The 14458-nt window shown below is 39.2% G+C and overlaps 1 protein-coding gene across 2 annotated transcripts in view; it reads left to right on the top strand.

The window, feature by feature from the left end:
* Positions 1-539: 539 nt before the first annotated feature.
* The window catches only part of atad1b (ATPase family AAA domain containing 1b), a 44616-nt gene continuing 30697 nt past the window's right edge, over positions 540-14458 (top strand). The window contains exons 1-3 of one of the 2 annotated variants that reach the window (XM_060841876.1): positions 540-598; positions 2720-2907; positions 11345-11443. In XM_060841876.1, coding sequence (XP_060697859.1) covers positions 2734-2907; positions 11345-11443 — 273 coding nt within the window. In that variant the 5' untranslated portion in view covers positions 540-598; positions 2720-2733. Of the gene's footprint in view, positions 599-717; positions 873-2719; positions 2908-11344; positions 11444-14458 lie in introns of those variants that run through there. The other variant, XM_060841875.1, reaches the window with a different exon arrangement.

The raw sequence follows: 14458 nt of genomic DNA, 5'->3' as shown, positions 1-14458 counted from the left end.
CAGCTCTCTCCCTCTCTATGGATGATTAGATTAGACTTACAGTGTGGAAACAGGCCCTTCGGCCCAACAAGTCCACACCGACCCGCCGAAGCGAAACCCACCCATACCCCTACATTTACCCCTTACCTAACACTATGGGCAATTTAGCATGGTCAATTCACCTGACCTGCACATCTTTGTGACTGTGGGAGGAAACCCACGCAGACACGGGGAGAACGTGCAAACTCCACACAGTCAGTCGCCTGAGTCGGGAAATGAACCCAAGTCCCTGGCGCTGTGAGGCAGCAGTGCTAACCACTGTGCCGCCCGTCTGACAGGCTGTGATTTCCAGCATCTTGTTGTTTTCAATGCAGATTCCAGCATCTGCAGTAATTTGCTCTTACTTAGCTAGGAAACATTTTTTTTTAAAGGGTGTGTAAGGAATAAACAGTAAGGAAGAACCCAAAGAGAGAGAGCAGTTGGATGAAGCTTCTTATTGAGTTGAAGTCTGTTTCACGGAACTATTGTTCATTGGTTCATTGTTCCTGATGCAGTGTTGGGACGGACACGGAAGCGGAAGTAGGGTTCAGAGCACAGTTGTCCTGCTGCACGGACGCGGGTGAGTTTCTGTACCTTCTGTGTGTCTTTCCTTCGGGTTTGTGCAGAATAGAGCTGCCTCGCTAATTCGTTGGGATTGGGCCTGGGGCTGGGGATGTGAGTGTGGACGGGGCGGGTTTCGGGCCGCTGGCCGTTTCTCTGCCGCGCTGGCTGCCTTCCCCGAGTGGCGGAGAGAAGGAAGCCGGGCCCGCTCAGTGCCGCCACATCCGTCCGCCTCGGCCTGGACACGGAGGGTCACTGAAGAAGTCACACCAGTCGGAATTTAACCTCGCAGGGTATGCAGTACAGCCGTGAAGTTCACTTTCGTTTGCTGTGTTCGTTGAGGGATGGAGAGGGTGTAAACATCAGTTACAGAAAGTGGGGACCAACTGGTGAAACAGAGGGGGCCGTTTCAAGGTTTACCAGGAAACGATGTTGAGCAGTTAACTCCTGATGCAAGCTCTCACCCAGGGTATAAATCCTCTCGAAATCAGTTTCCGGAGAATACTAAGTAACCGCCAATAACAAAAGCGAAATCGAAAGTTCCGTCTATGGACATAGATTCGGTTTCCTCAAATGTCAAGCGTATAGTGAAAGCCAGCAATTGTAATGATTTCATCACGACGCAGCATGTTCAGAATGCCGACAATATTGAGTCGTTAACTTGCCCCGTAACTAACGGAATGCGTTCCTAATATTGGCCAGATATTGCACCAAAAGTGGCTCAGATTGTAACTAAAATTATGATGATGTAGGCTGTTTCTACTGCTCTTGAAAATTGACTTGTTAGCTCAGGAGAAGGAATCCCATTTATTTCCGAAATCAATGTCTTTATTTCTAGAGACCATCAATAAAAAGTTGACTGTCAGTGCAATGATGTTCTTCATTTGCACCTTTGCAACAAGTAGTCTGTGTAGAAGCAATCGTGCTGTGCATTTTGTGATGCAGAGTGGCACAGTGGTTAGTACTGCTGCCTCACAGCACCAGGGACCGGGGTTGATTTCAGCCTCGGGCAACTGTCTGTGTGGAGTTTGCATATTCTCTGTGTCTGCGTGGGTTTCCTCCACGTGCTCCAGTTTCCTCCCACAATCCAAAAATGTGCAGATTAGGTGAATTGGACATGCTAAATTGCCTGTAGCATTCAGGGGTGTGTAGGTTAGGCGCATTGGTCAGGGGTAAATGTAGCGTAGTAGGATAGGGGAATGGGTCTGGGTGGGTTAGTCTCCAGGGGAGTCTTTGTGGTCCGATGGGCCTGTTTCCACACTAGAGATTCTATTCTATTCTATTCTGTGACACAATGTCCTGAAAGAATTTCTACTACGAAACTGGTCACTTTTGTTACAGAAGCAAAACATGATAGCATTGCTAATGCTTGCATGACTTATCAAAATTCTTCAGTTTCAAGTGGTGATTGGCTAGCTTAAACATTATCAGGAATAATTTGAACAAAAATGAACTTCATAGCTATGCTACACGTTCTGATTAAACTCTGACAAATGTGACTTCTTCATTGACCCTCAGTCCTCTGACTTAGGCTGATGATGTGGAGGCATTGCTTCCACTTACCTAGGGAAAACAACAAGCTTGGCAAGGCAGTGAAATTATTGAATCAATGTCAAGTTTTGTACCTTTGCAAAAGGGAAGCTTTCATTTGTGAAGATTTTGGATTGACATAGTGCTGTGTTAGAGGAAATGATTACCATTACAGCATAATACAAGTATCGATAGTTTTCTGTTCGAATACAAATGGAACGAGTTGAACAGAGTATTGCAAACAATTGTAAATTTGGCTGATTATGTAACTACTATATGATTAAATGCACCAAACTCTAATCATCAGAGAAGCTGGGGAAAATCACTCACTATATGCTTGCCATGAAATTTTTGATTTTTACTTTTCAATCAAAAGGAAATAAAACATGTTTGTGTGAAATCCTTCAGAGTTAACACTTTAACTTTGGTTCCTTTGTGGGGCATAGATGGTTTATACGCTGCAAAATTGAGCCAGTGAAGCACTAACCACTATTTCATAAACCTTGATGTAAATGAAATGAAGTTGAGCTTGTAGTATTGCAGTACCTGTGGGTTCTACAACCAGGAATAACATTGGGACTAACTAAGCCTTTTTTTTTGTTGCCTTTAGGTCTAACAGTAAAGATGGTTTTAAAAGAAATCCCAACAGATTCTTTAACTCGCCCTCTGTCACGCAACGAGATAGTTGGTTTGATTTTTCGTCTGACAATATTTGGTGCTGTAACATACTACACTATCAAATGGATGGTAGATGCCATTGATCCAACAAGAAAACAAAAACTGGAAGCGCAGAAGCAGGTTGGTTTCTCACTTTATAATTTATTACACGAATGAAACATTGATATTTTGGAATGTTTTAGCCTTCCTCTTTTAATATTTTATGCTCAGAAGCAGGAACATGTGCCATTGCAGTCAGCTGAGAGAATTAGTATTTTCTAATAAGATAATTTGGATACTTGTCTATTTAGAATCCTTGTATCTAAGATAAATGGATGATGTTTTTACATTAAAAATAGCAGCATAGTTGTGACCTAATGCCTTGAATGACATACAGCAAATTTAACAAGGTAGGCAAATTTAAAATGGGTAATCGCGCCACAGTGTAACCAAAAGGATGTAACAGCAAGGATATGCCCACTGCACAATACTTAATAATACTGTTTGTTGTTTCTTTGCATCCTGATTTATTGTATTTTATTTATTGTACATTGTATTGATCGTATTGCTGCATATAGGTAGTTCCGGGGTAACGCGTGTTTCGGCAGCACGATTTGGCTATAATGTCGCTGAAGAATTAGGGGATTGCTATAAATATCTTTTATTAATCGTGGGCATTGCTGGCTGGGCCCTGCATTTGTTGCCCTTGAGGTGGTGGTGAGTTACTGCCTTGATCGGCCACTATCCATGTGCTGTAGATAGACTCAGGAAGGGTGTTCGAGGATTTCAATCCAATGGCAATACATGCATCAATAAAACCCTATGTGGCAATATGGAGAAAGTTAGGACTGCAGATGCTTGAGATCAAAGTGGAAGTGTGCTGCTGGAAAAGCACAGCAGGTCAGACAGCATCTGAGGAGCAGGAGAATCAACGTTTCAGGCATAAGCCCTTCATCAGGAATCAGTTATCACAGTATGCTCATTAATCAAGCTTACATCCGTGAATGGGGTGCGACCATCAACAGTTTCCACAAAGCCAGGAACTATTTAGTAGCTTATAAATCTTGACTGATGGCCAATCTAGATTGATAACAGACATTGCCATGGAAACTATTAATCACCTTAAGAAGTGATCGGAGGAGTTCCTTTGGGTAGTGTCCTAGGCCCAGTCATCTTCATCTGCTTCATCAGTGGCCTTGCCTCCAATGTTCACCAATAATTGCGCAATGTTCAGCAACATTTGTGACTGAAACAGTCCACGTCCAAATGCAGTGTGACCTGGACAAGTTTACCTGAAGGGAAGTTAGGAGTCAACCATATTGATCTGGAGTCACATATATGATGGACCATGTAAGGATGGCAGTTTACTTCCCTAAAGGGCATCCGTGAACCAGATGGGTTCTTCCAACAATTGACAATGATTCATGGTGGACATGAGACTCTTAATTCCAGGGATTCAAGCCTGAGTCGCTAGAACTTTACCTGGTCTGTATTAATAGTCCAGCAATAATACTACTAGGCCATCATGCCCCCTAAGGCTTGGAGGGGAACCTGCAGGTGGTGGTATTTCAGTGTATCTGCTGCCAGTCCTTCTAGGTGAGAGTGTTCTTGAAATAGAAGATGCTGTCTAAAAGAGCCTTGGCGAATTTTTGCAGTGCATCCTGTAGATAGCTTACACTGCCGCTATAGAGTGTTTGTGATGGAGGGAGTGGATACTTGTGGATGTGGTGCTAATCAAGTGGTTTGCTTTGTCCTGGATTGTGTAAAGTTTCTTGAATGTTTCTGGAGCTGTTCTGATGCAGACATATGGAGAGTATTCAATCACGCTCCTGACTTGTGCCTTGTAGATTGTGGGCAACCTTTGGAAGTTGGGAGGTTAATGACTCTCATTAGCATTACTAGTCTCTAACCCACGCTTGTAGTCATTGTATTTATGTGGCTAGTCCAGTTTATTTTCTGGTCAATGATAACCCCCAGGATGTTGATGGTGGAGGATTCAGTGATGGTGATGCTGACACTATTGAATGCCAAGTGATGGAGGTTAGATTGTTTTTTATTAGTGATGATCACTGCCTGGCATTTGTGTGGCACAAATGTTACTTAAGAATTTTTGTCCTGAGCTTGGATGTTGTCCAGGGGTCATATTGCATTTGGACATGGACTCTTTCAGTGTCTGAGGAGTCACAAATGTTGCTGAACATTACCACCACAGGAAATGACATCACCAACCTAAGGAAACCTAAACACATCATTAGAAAGTGCTGCATAACACCAGTGCTTCATCAGAGGCTCACTAATAATGCTACCTAGTATGGTGACGAAACATCTGAAAACGATCCTTCCAGCTCAGTGAGTAAACTTAAATCCAGAGCATAGAATTTTATTGATTCATTTGAGTAGTTAGGCAACTAGTTGAGTTCGCTGAATGAAACTCTGACAAATAAGAACAACACTCTTAACTGGGAAAAAAATTGATTCCACATTATTAATTCACCAAGAGTACAAATGAGGCAGTAGTTTACATGCACAATTTGTGGACATTGCTGGTAATACCAGTATTTACTTCGTGAGGGGCATGGATAGGGTAAATAGACAGGGTCTTTTCCCTGGGGTGGGTCAGTCCAGAACTATAGGGCATAGGTTTAGGGTGAGAAGAGAAAGATTTGAACAGGATCTAAGGGTCAGCTTTTTCATACAGAGGGTGGTGCGTATATGGAATGAGCTGCCAGAGGAAGTGATGGAGGCTGGTACAATTACAATATTTAAAAGACACTTGGATGCTAACATGAATAGGAAAGGTTTGGAGGGATACGGACTGGGTGCTGGCAAATGGGACTTGATAATTTAGGATCTCTGGTCAGCACGGATGAGTTGGACCGAAGGGTCTGTTTCCATGTTGTATTCCTCAATGATTCTATTGCTCTCACCCCTCATTGGTTTTCAAGACACCCTGGTGAGCTGTAACATTGGACTGCACAGTCCCTAGGACACTTGCTGCTTATGGGAGAGTTCCAGGATTTTAACTCCAGACAGTGAAGGAATGATGGTTTTCAATTCTTCTTGAAAGTTGTAGTAATTTATTGAGTGTCATTTTTTTTTGTCCACTCTGTACCTGTACGTTAGAGTCAACCAGATATTGCCAATAATGGAGAGCCCCACTGTCACAGAAATCTTTGGGATGTTAAGTGACATAATTTCAAAAGAGTTATTCTGGTGTTTTGCCAGCTTTTATCTGTTGACCAACATCCAAAGCAATCTAAAATAGTGCTTTGTCTCATTTTTGTGCGGTCTTGCTGTGTGCGTATTTGTGTAAAATTTAAAGGCGAATCAACTTCAAGAAGTCCTCCATTGTTAAGAGATTAGTCTGCACTGTCACAGTAATATAGAGAGCTATATGTAGATGCAAATTTTGTTATCGTTTGCTGTGATTGTATGCACAGCTTTTTAATTTTCATTTTCCTCTTTGCTCTTAGAAGAATTGGCTGAAATGAATAACCAATTTATGGAGTAGGAGGTATTACAATCTCCAAGTGTGTCAAATACAATTAAATTACTTTAAAATGTAGTACCTAATATGTTGGCAAAATTTTGCCAGGCGTGTAGTTCCAAAAGCAGCAATGAAATAAATGATAGTTAATTACTTGTTTTCATGGGTTAATTGGGACATGTATGTTAGGCAAGACATTGGGAGAATTCTCTGCTGCTATGTTATTTTTCATAAATGTGTATTGCAGCAGTCAGCACATTGATCTAACATCTTATCCATTGAAGACCATCGTTCAATACATTCGATCTGCCTTCGGAGTGTTGAAGAAATAACTTGCATTTTACGTACTTGCTCTGGTTTTGAAAAGGTGTCAGCAGTACTTTACAACTAATCAAGTACTTTCATGTATAATCACTTATGAAATGGCAGAATAAGCTCCTATAAGGAGCTAGATAACTGGTCTGGAAATCTGGACTTGTGATGTTGGTCAAAGGTTAAATATTGGCTAGGACGTTCCTGAAAAGTACTCACCAAATCTTCAAATAAGCTTGAGAGTCTTCAATACCCACCTGAGAGGGCAGATTAGGTCTTGATTCCCTGTCTCATCCATTGAATGTTCTGTCAAAAATGCAGCACTACCCCACCCACCCCACCATACTAGACTGGAAAGTCAGCCCAAATTTCTAAATTGGAACTTGAAATCACAGTATTGCACAGAACCTGGAGTAATACCAACTTATAAAGCAAAAGAAAATCTGATGACATAATGGTAATAACAGTTTGATATTATTTATTAGCACATGGTTAGTTTGCATAGTGACTCAAACTTTAGAATAGGCTTGATTTGGAGATACCAGTGTTGGACTTGGGTGTATAAACTTAAAAAATCACACAACACCAGGTTATAGTCCAACAGGTTTGATTGGAAGATTTTAGTGGGCAGCACGGTGGCACAGTGGTTAGCACTGCTGCCTCACAGCGCCAGAGACCCGGGTTCAATTCCTGCCTCAGGCAACTGACTGTGGAGTGTGCACGTTCTCCCTGTGTCCGCGTGGGTTTCCTCCGGGTGCTCCGGTTTCCTCCCACAGTCCAAAGATGTGCGGGTCAGGTGAATTGGCCATGCTAAATTGCCCGTAGCGTGAGGTAAGGGGCAAATGTTGGGGTATGGGCGGGTTGCGCTTCGGCGGGTCGGTGTGGACTCGTTGGGCCGAAGGGCCTGTTTCCACACTGTAAGTAATCTAATCTAATCTAGTTCACTACCTTTCGGAAAGCCGCTCCTTCATCCAGTGGTAATGGAGGACACAATTGTAAGACACAGAATTTATAGCGATAAATTCTGTGTCTTACAATTGTGTCCTCCACAACCATCTGATGAAGGAGCGGCGCTCTGAAAGCTAGTGCTTCCAATTAAACTTGTTGGACTGTAACCTGGTGTTGTGATTTTTAACTTAGGATAGGCTGACTATCTGTGACTTCACCGGAACAGTTTTGTTCTCTGTTGCTTTACCCAGATGTTTTATTAATATTTTAAGTTAGTTCAGATTTGTAGTTCTGTTAGTTCTTTGAATCCCATGGAATTTCTAATTTTTAAAATGCAGAATTGTGCTTTTAATGATGTGGTGACTTTTGCTGTATTTCTATGTTGTATTTTGTATTGTATTCCTTCTCCAGTTACATTTTAAATCATGTGAGCACTGCTGTTCACAGTTAAGCATTTCTAATTAATCATTTTATCCTTTTCATTAGTTGGGGCTCTGTGCTCTCCAAACCTCATTCTGTCCACGATTTAAGGAACCCATCACCTGAGACTTGACTTTTCAAGGTTGATGAGTTTGCTGCATGTAATCACTCCTCGTTATATCTTCCATTAACGTTGTCCAGGAGCTGGCTGTTAGAGTTGGTCCATGTAGGGCCGACTGCCTGCCCCTCTTCCGCGGTTACGTTAGGGCCCGGGTGTCCTTGGAGAAGGAGCACGCGGTGTCCACCAACACCCTGGAGTTGTTCAGGGAGAGGTGGGCGCCGCAGGGAGTGGAGTGCATCATTTCCCCCTCCAACTCTATTTTGATTTAGTCCCTGCCCTCCCCTTCACTGTTTTGATCACACAGCATTGCCCTTTCATGTGAAGGGCACTGCTCGTCACAGGCCACTCGGGTGTTTTCCTACTTTTCCTGGTGGTGGAAATTAAATAAAGATTTGTGCACTTTATGTCTCTCACTGTGTCTCACAGCTGCACACACACACACCATGGGTGCTGGGGTTAAAAATAATAAACACTACCGCAGAAAAAAAAGAAAAAAAAGAAAAGAAAAAAAAAAAATAGAGTTGGTCCATGTAATGAATACCATGCAATATTGATTTTGTTTTTGTAATCTGAAGGAGTGGGGGACACACATGGAAATTTAAATTAGTTCTGGTTCTAAGTTTATGGAGAAAAAGCTTACAGAACAGAAATATTGGACTAACATCATCTAGAAACATGGTCTCAGTTTTTACAAGGTTGGATAATCTTGCTCCAGGCTGATAATTTGGATTGTGAGCATAAATTGGAGGAATACTCATTTTCACTGGAGACTTCAGAGCAGGTGACATCACTCTTGGATTGTGACCATTTCAAATAGATATCACAGCTTAATTTATATTTTCCCAGAAGGTTTGCAGAATATGTTCAGGTGAAGAAATCCTTGCCTCACTTGGTCGTACTCTTCTAGAATACAATACCTACTATCTTCTTGTTAAAATATTCAAATATTCTTGGAGTACTGACTCCAGCAATCCTCCTGAGTAAATTGTTCTATGTGTTGACTTTTTTCAAATAACTAGCTTCTTTTACAGACTTGTTCTTCACAATCATGAACTATGTTATCCAGCTCAGCAGGCCTGGTATCATCTTTGGAGAGAGACAGTGTTATCATCTCAAATCATGTGGACTACAGCGGTACAAGAGGGCAGCTCAGGACCACCTTCTCAAGGGACACCAGGGATGGGCAATAAATGCTGGCCAGTCAGCGATGCCCACATCCTACGGTGAATAACAAAGTCTTAAAGTGACTCCTCTTCGGAACTATTCAGAATCATTCTGAAGAAAAGTCATACCAGACTTAATGATTAACTTTCTTTCTCCACAGATGCTCCCAGACCTCTTGAGTTATCTCAACATTTTCTAGTTTGTTTCAGATTTTCAGCATCCACAATATTTTGTCTTTTATGTCTTATCCTGCTCATTGGTATGTTTGAAGGTATGTTATTTTCTGTGCCGAGTTATGCTTGCTTAAGGTTCACCCTAAGTTATGTTTCAAGTTTCTCTTAGGTTTGCACCTTTTAATATTGGCAATCGGTCTTAACTGTTTCCTTTGTGTTACCATTCGGCTTAGATAGCTTCATATCTGTACAGAGGGAAAAGTGTGCAGACTACAGCTGAGGATTGTCAATGTGATTATTGAAAATCTTGAATTCAATTTATTAAAAGTGTAACATGATATTGTTTTCTTTGGTAATGTCTCATGTGAAAGATCAGAGATTTCGTAAGATATAGATTGTGTTGTAATTCTTTAAAACATTTTATCCATGCTTGTATATTAGGGGCATTAAGATTTGCTTACTCGAGTGCAGCATGACAAATTTGAATGGATGATTTGATTGAAATTTAGAAATGTAATTGTGCTTAAAGCTCTGTACTACCTGATCTGAGAAGCTCAGCATCCTTTCCCCAATCCACTAGTTATTCTGTCCTGTTCTGGTAAGTAGTTTTGTTAAGTAGAGTGGCATACCAAAAATTCAGATTGTCTGTCTTTCTCATTTAAATGGGAATAGTTTGATTGTTTTGGAAAAACAACTTATTATGTGAAATGTCATTTAGTGCAATTTATTTGTTATTGCTTGATTTAATATTAATGAAGGACACATACCCTCTTGCTCCTCTTGTTCTCTTTACCCTCATACTTTCTTTTTCATTTGCTCATGATATATATATTTCCTAAAATCCCCTCTGTACTCAATCCAAATTTAGTATCAAAATGAGAATATTAGTAATCAACAGTAATGCTAAATCTATTCTCTAGGGTGATTGTTTACTGTGTAAGAAGGAGAATGTGAATGTTTAGATAAACATTAAATCCTAATGCGCCCTTTTCTTTGAAAAAGATAATATTATTAAAAGGTTTGTATTTTAAAAAAGCATATTTAGGGTTCTTACCTTTTAAGAGATGTTGCAGAAGTTGTTACTTTGTACTTTGTGTTCTGAGCACTTTGAGACAGCTTAAATGAAATATAGCTTAAAAATTAAAGCTGTATTAACTGACTAATAAATAATGTGTATAATCCATGAAACTTGCTGTGCAGTTATTTCCTTTGAAATTAATAGTTGTTAAATTTATTTGTTATAATTTGAAAATTTTTATTTAATGAAAAAGTAAACTGTATTATCTGGCACACACTCAAGCAGAATTCTCTAGTTACTGTAAATTTTGACAGCTGGAATTTTCTTTTTTAAAAACTGGTTATTTTTACTGTTCAGATAATGCATTCTTTCAATAAAAAACTAATAATGATGGCAGGTTGTAAATCTGCAGAAGTTGTTTTTGGCTTATGTTGAAATTATGCCATTTTTAGTTATCTTACCTGAACAAAGATATATCACTCTAAGTAACTGCCAATAAAACTGACAGCTTGATTTCTTTAAAAGAAAAGTGTTGAAGTTTGTGCTGTCAGCTTGTTTTTAGTTGTTCACATTTCACTATGATGCTGTGCTGTACTGGGGTCCTTGACTGCCCAGCTGTTTCCCCTCTCCCTTCAAACTGTGAAAAACAAAGCAGCACCTTGTCTCGTGCATGGAGTAATGTAACTTCCCATTAACAGACTTTTTTGATTAACTCTCCACCCATTTCCCTAATTTGTTGGATGACAAAGACTTAACTGTGATATGCATTTAGAAGTAAAAGTAATAATGTTTCTGTTGAAAGTAATATTAAAAATAACAGTTTGTGATATTGAATGTGTTTGGAATGCAAGAGAGTGAATTAGGATCGAAGTGAAGCTGTGGGACTATCCTTATGTTCTGTTTGTATTTTAGATTAATTATTAATTAATTTGCAGGCAGAAAGACTAATGAAGCAGATTGGCGTAAAAAATGTCAAGCTTTCCGAATATGAGATGAACATTGCAGCCCATCTAGTGGATCCCCTGAGTATGCAAGTAAGACATGTTTTAATTGTATGTGGTGTTCTTGCTGTCTTGAAAAGTAAAATGTGGATAGGGTAGAATTACTAATCCTTATATTTGCTATGCACCATTGTAATTGGCATGTATTGGAAATCTTATTCGAGGCAGCTTGCCTAATACAAAAGTCCATTTTCCTTTTAGCTGGCAATTTAAATTTACTTATTGTTACCGTCAAAGGGTGACTTGTTCCTTGTCTTGCTCCACCTAAAATGAGTTGACCATCTTTGGAAGGCTGCTGTTACGGCAGTTGTGGCCCAAATTCTGTCTTCTAATCAATAGAGTGTAACTGAGCTTTTCCCCTGAATTTTAAATACAATTCCAATTTGAAAGCAAAGACATTCTTCACTAATATTTCTTGTGTCCTTCTAAATTGTTCGTTATATTTTATTCAACCAGGAGGTTACCTGACTGCTGTTTGTAGTACTGTGGAGCTGACCATCAAAAGTTGAAGAAAAGAAGCCTGAGGCAGCCAATACACTTTTAAATTTCCTCTGTCCACATGGATAGAGTAGTTTTAACCTGTTAACAGCATAGCTAGGATTAGGAGCTTTCTCTTTCAAGAATTGTTCTTAGGTGAATGAGTTAGATCATTAGGTTTTCATGTCTGCGCTGGTAACAAAACATCGCCTGTCGTAGCTTCAACATCTGAGCTTTAAATTTATCTTGCGTAACAATTTGGTCATAGCTGGAGTATTGTGTCAAATGAACACTACATTGGAATGCAACAGCTTTTAAAAAGTGTTTTGAAGAGATTCAGGAGAATGGTTCTAGGGTGAGAGACTTCACTGAATTAGATAAATCACAGAAATCTCTTCTTGGAGAAAAGGTTGAGAGGAGATTTGATTGAGGTTCTCCATAAGATGATGGATTTAAATAAAGTAAATGTTCCCTTTTGGTAGAAGAGTTGAGAACCAGAATCTCCAGATCTTAAGTGATTAGTCAAAAAGCTAAAGGTAATCAGGTGAAGATTAGGATCTGGAATGTGCTGTTTCAGAATGTGTGAAGGCAGTCTCAATCATGGACATGAAGTAGAATTGGATGAGCAGCTGAAGGGAAATTTACAGGGCAATGGGGAGCTTTATAGGTTGCTGTAGCAGATTCTTTCTTAACCATGGCTAACAAAAAGCACCACTTTTAATTTCAACCAACTCCTTTTAAATATCGGGTAATTTAATCCTACAGATCATACATTTTAATACATTTTCTTTCTTTGAAGCAAGTAGTGATCTTAAGCAAAGTATGTGTGTATTAAACTTGACAGAGTATTCCACACAAACTGACCTATAATGAAAAGTGAAACTTCAAATTAACACCCCCCCCCCCCCACCAAAAACAACTTTTAAAGCAAACCCAGATTGCAATGTGTATTTCAAGCTGTTGTCTTATTTTTCAATGAAATAAAACCAGAGTTTGGAAATATTATTTAAAAGATATGAATAACTTCAGTGCAAGTGTCAAATATGTTATAGGTTAGAAAAGTCTGTTACTTTTAATTTAGCCAACTTTTGAACCAAGGCTTGATCAAATCATAATTGGGAGAAAAGTCACAAAATCAAATCCCAACCTATTTGCTTATAAATGTTCCACACCGGCTACCTGCTTCCATTTCTACCTTAAGAAGCCGAAAAGACAAAAATGGAAGGATAAATTGGAAAGTAATATTTGTACTTAAACAGTGTTGTACTTCAAAGTTTAGAATATGTGCATATGGCTTTTAAATGAAAAGTTAGATAATAGCTAAATTATTTTCATTTTTCAAAATCATAAAAGTAATTCTCATTGATGCATGGTCTTTAAAACTAATGTTCTGATGAAAAATCATGGGACTGAAATGTTGCTTGTTTAACCGTCCTCCTGACTTGCTGATTATTTTCAGTCAAGTTTATTTTAAATTTTATATGTGCTGTATTCTGCTTTTCAATTTGTCCTTTAAAACTGCATTCTTGTTTATGTACAGAAATAAAAATTGGTCTCAGTAGTAAATTTGATTACTTTGTCTCATCACAGTTTCTGCTTGTAAATACCTAGCAAAGGACCCTGGGAATGAAACTTGTCTATCATTAAAGAAATTTTGAAATCAAAATCTGAGACGTACTTTTGATCATTCATCCAGCAGTTAACACCAATTTTATTTACCATCTATTTGGCACTCCAGATTATTTTAGTTGTTCAGGTTCGTCAAACATAGCTGAGAATTTTCTAAAGCTCAATTTAATAGATCTAGCTGCATATTTATTTTTCAATTCAGAGGCTCAGTTCATGTTGCAGTACATCAGTCTTACTTTTTCCTTACTTGTGTGTCATGAATTTAACATTCCACTGAGAACCAAAGCAGCACAAGGTACCATTAGCCATAATTTAAGTTGAATCTTGTGTGGAGGTCACCTTGCAAATTTAACCAATTTATTGTAGTTCTATGAAGGAGTAACATGCTGTGGATGAAGGGAACCTTGAAGATGTACAGATTTCCAGAACCCATTTGACAAGGTGCCATATAATTTATTGTGCAACGTAGAAGCTCCTGTAGGACTAACATACTATCGTGAATGGAAGATTGGCTGGCAGAAATCCATGTGCATAAGTAGGTATGATTGACAGGATGTTCTCAGTGGAGTCCGCTGGGATCTGTGTTGGAGCTTAAGTTTTTTTTTGCAATTTAAATGGACTGAAGAAATGATAAATAAGTACATTTGTGGAGGACAGAAAGATAGGTATGCAGATATGTTGAGGAAAACTTGAGAATGCATTTTGATGCAGATTGAGTGGGCAAAAATCTGGCAAATGGAATAAAATATGAAGTTCTTCACTAGCAGGAAGCATAAAAAGACAGACTATGATTTAAACAGAATGATGACAGAATTCTGAAGTGCAGTGTGATCAAGGTGCCCTAATGCAAGAATTCAGTACAGGAAGTCATTAAAAAGGCTAATGGAATGTTATCCATTATTATGAAAAATTGAATGTAGAAGGAAGGGGGTTATGCATCTG

This window comes from Hemiscyllium ocellatum, chromosome 22, assembly GCF_020745735.1.
Source record: "Hemiscyllium ocellatum isolate sHemOce1 chromosome 22, sHemOce1.pat.X.cur, whole genome shotgun sequence".
Classification (NCBI taxonomy): Eukaryota; Metazoa; Chordata; class Chondrichthyes; order Orectolobiformes; family Hemiscylliidae; genus Hemiscyllium; species Hemiscyllium ocellatum.
The sequence above is the reverse complement of the archived record's forward strand: the minus strand, read 5'-3'. Positions and strand labels throughout refer to the sequence as shown.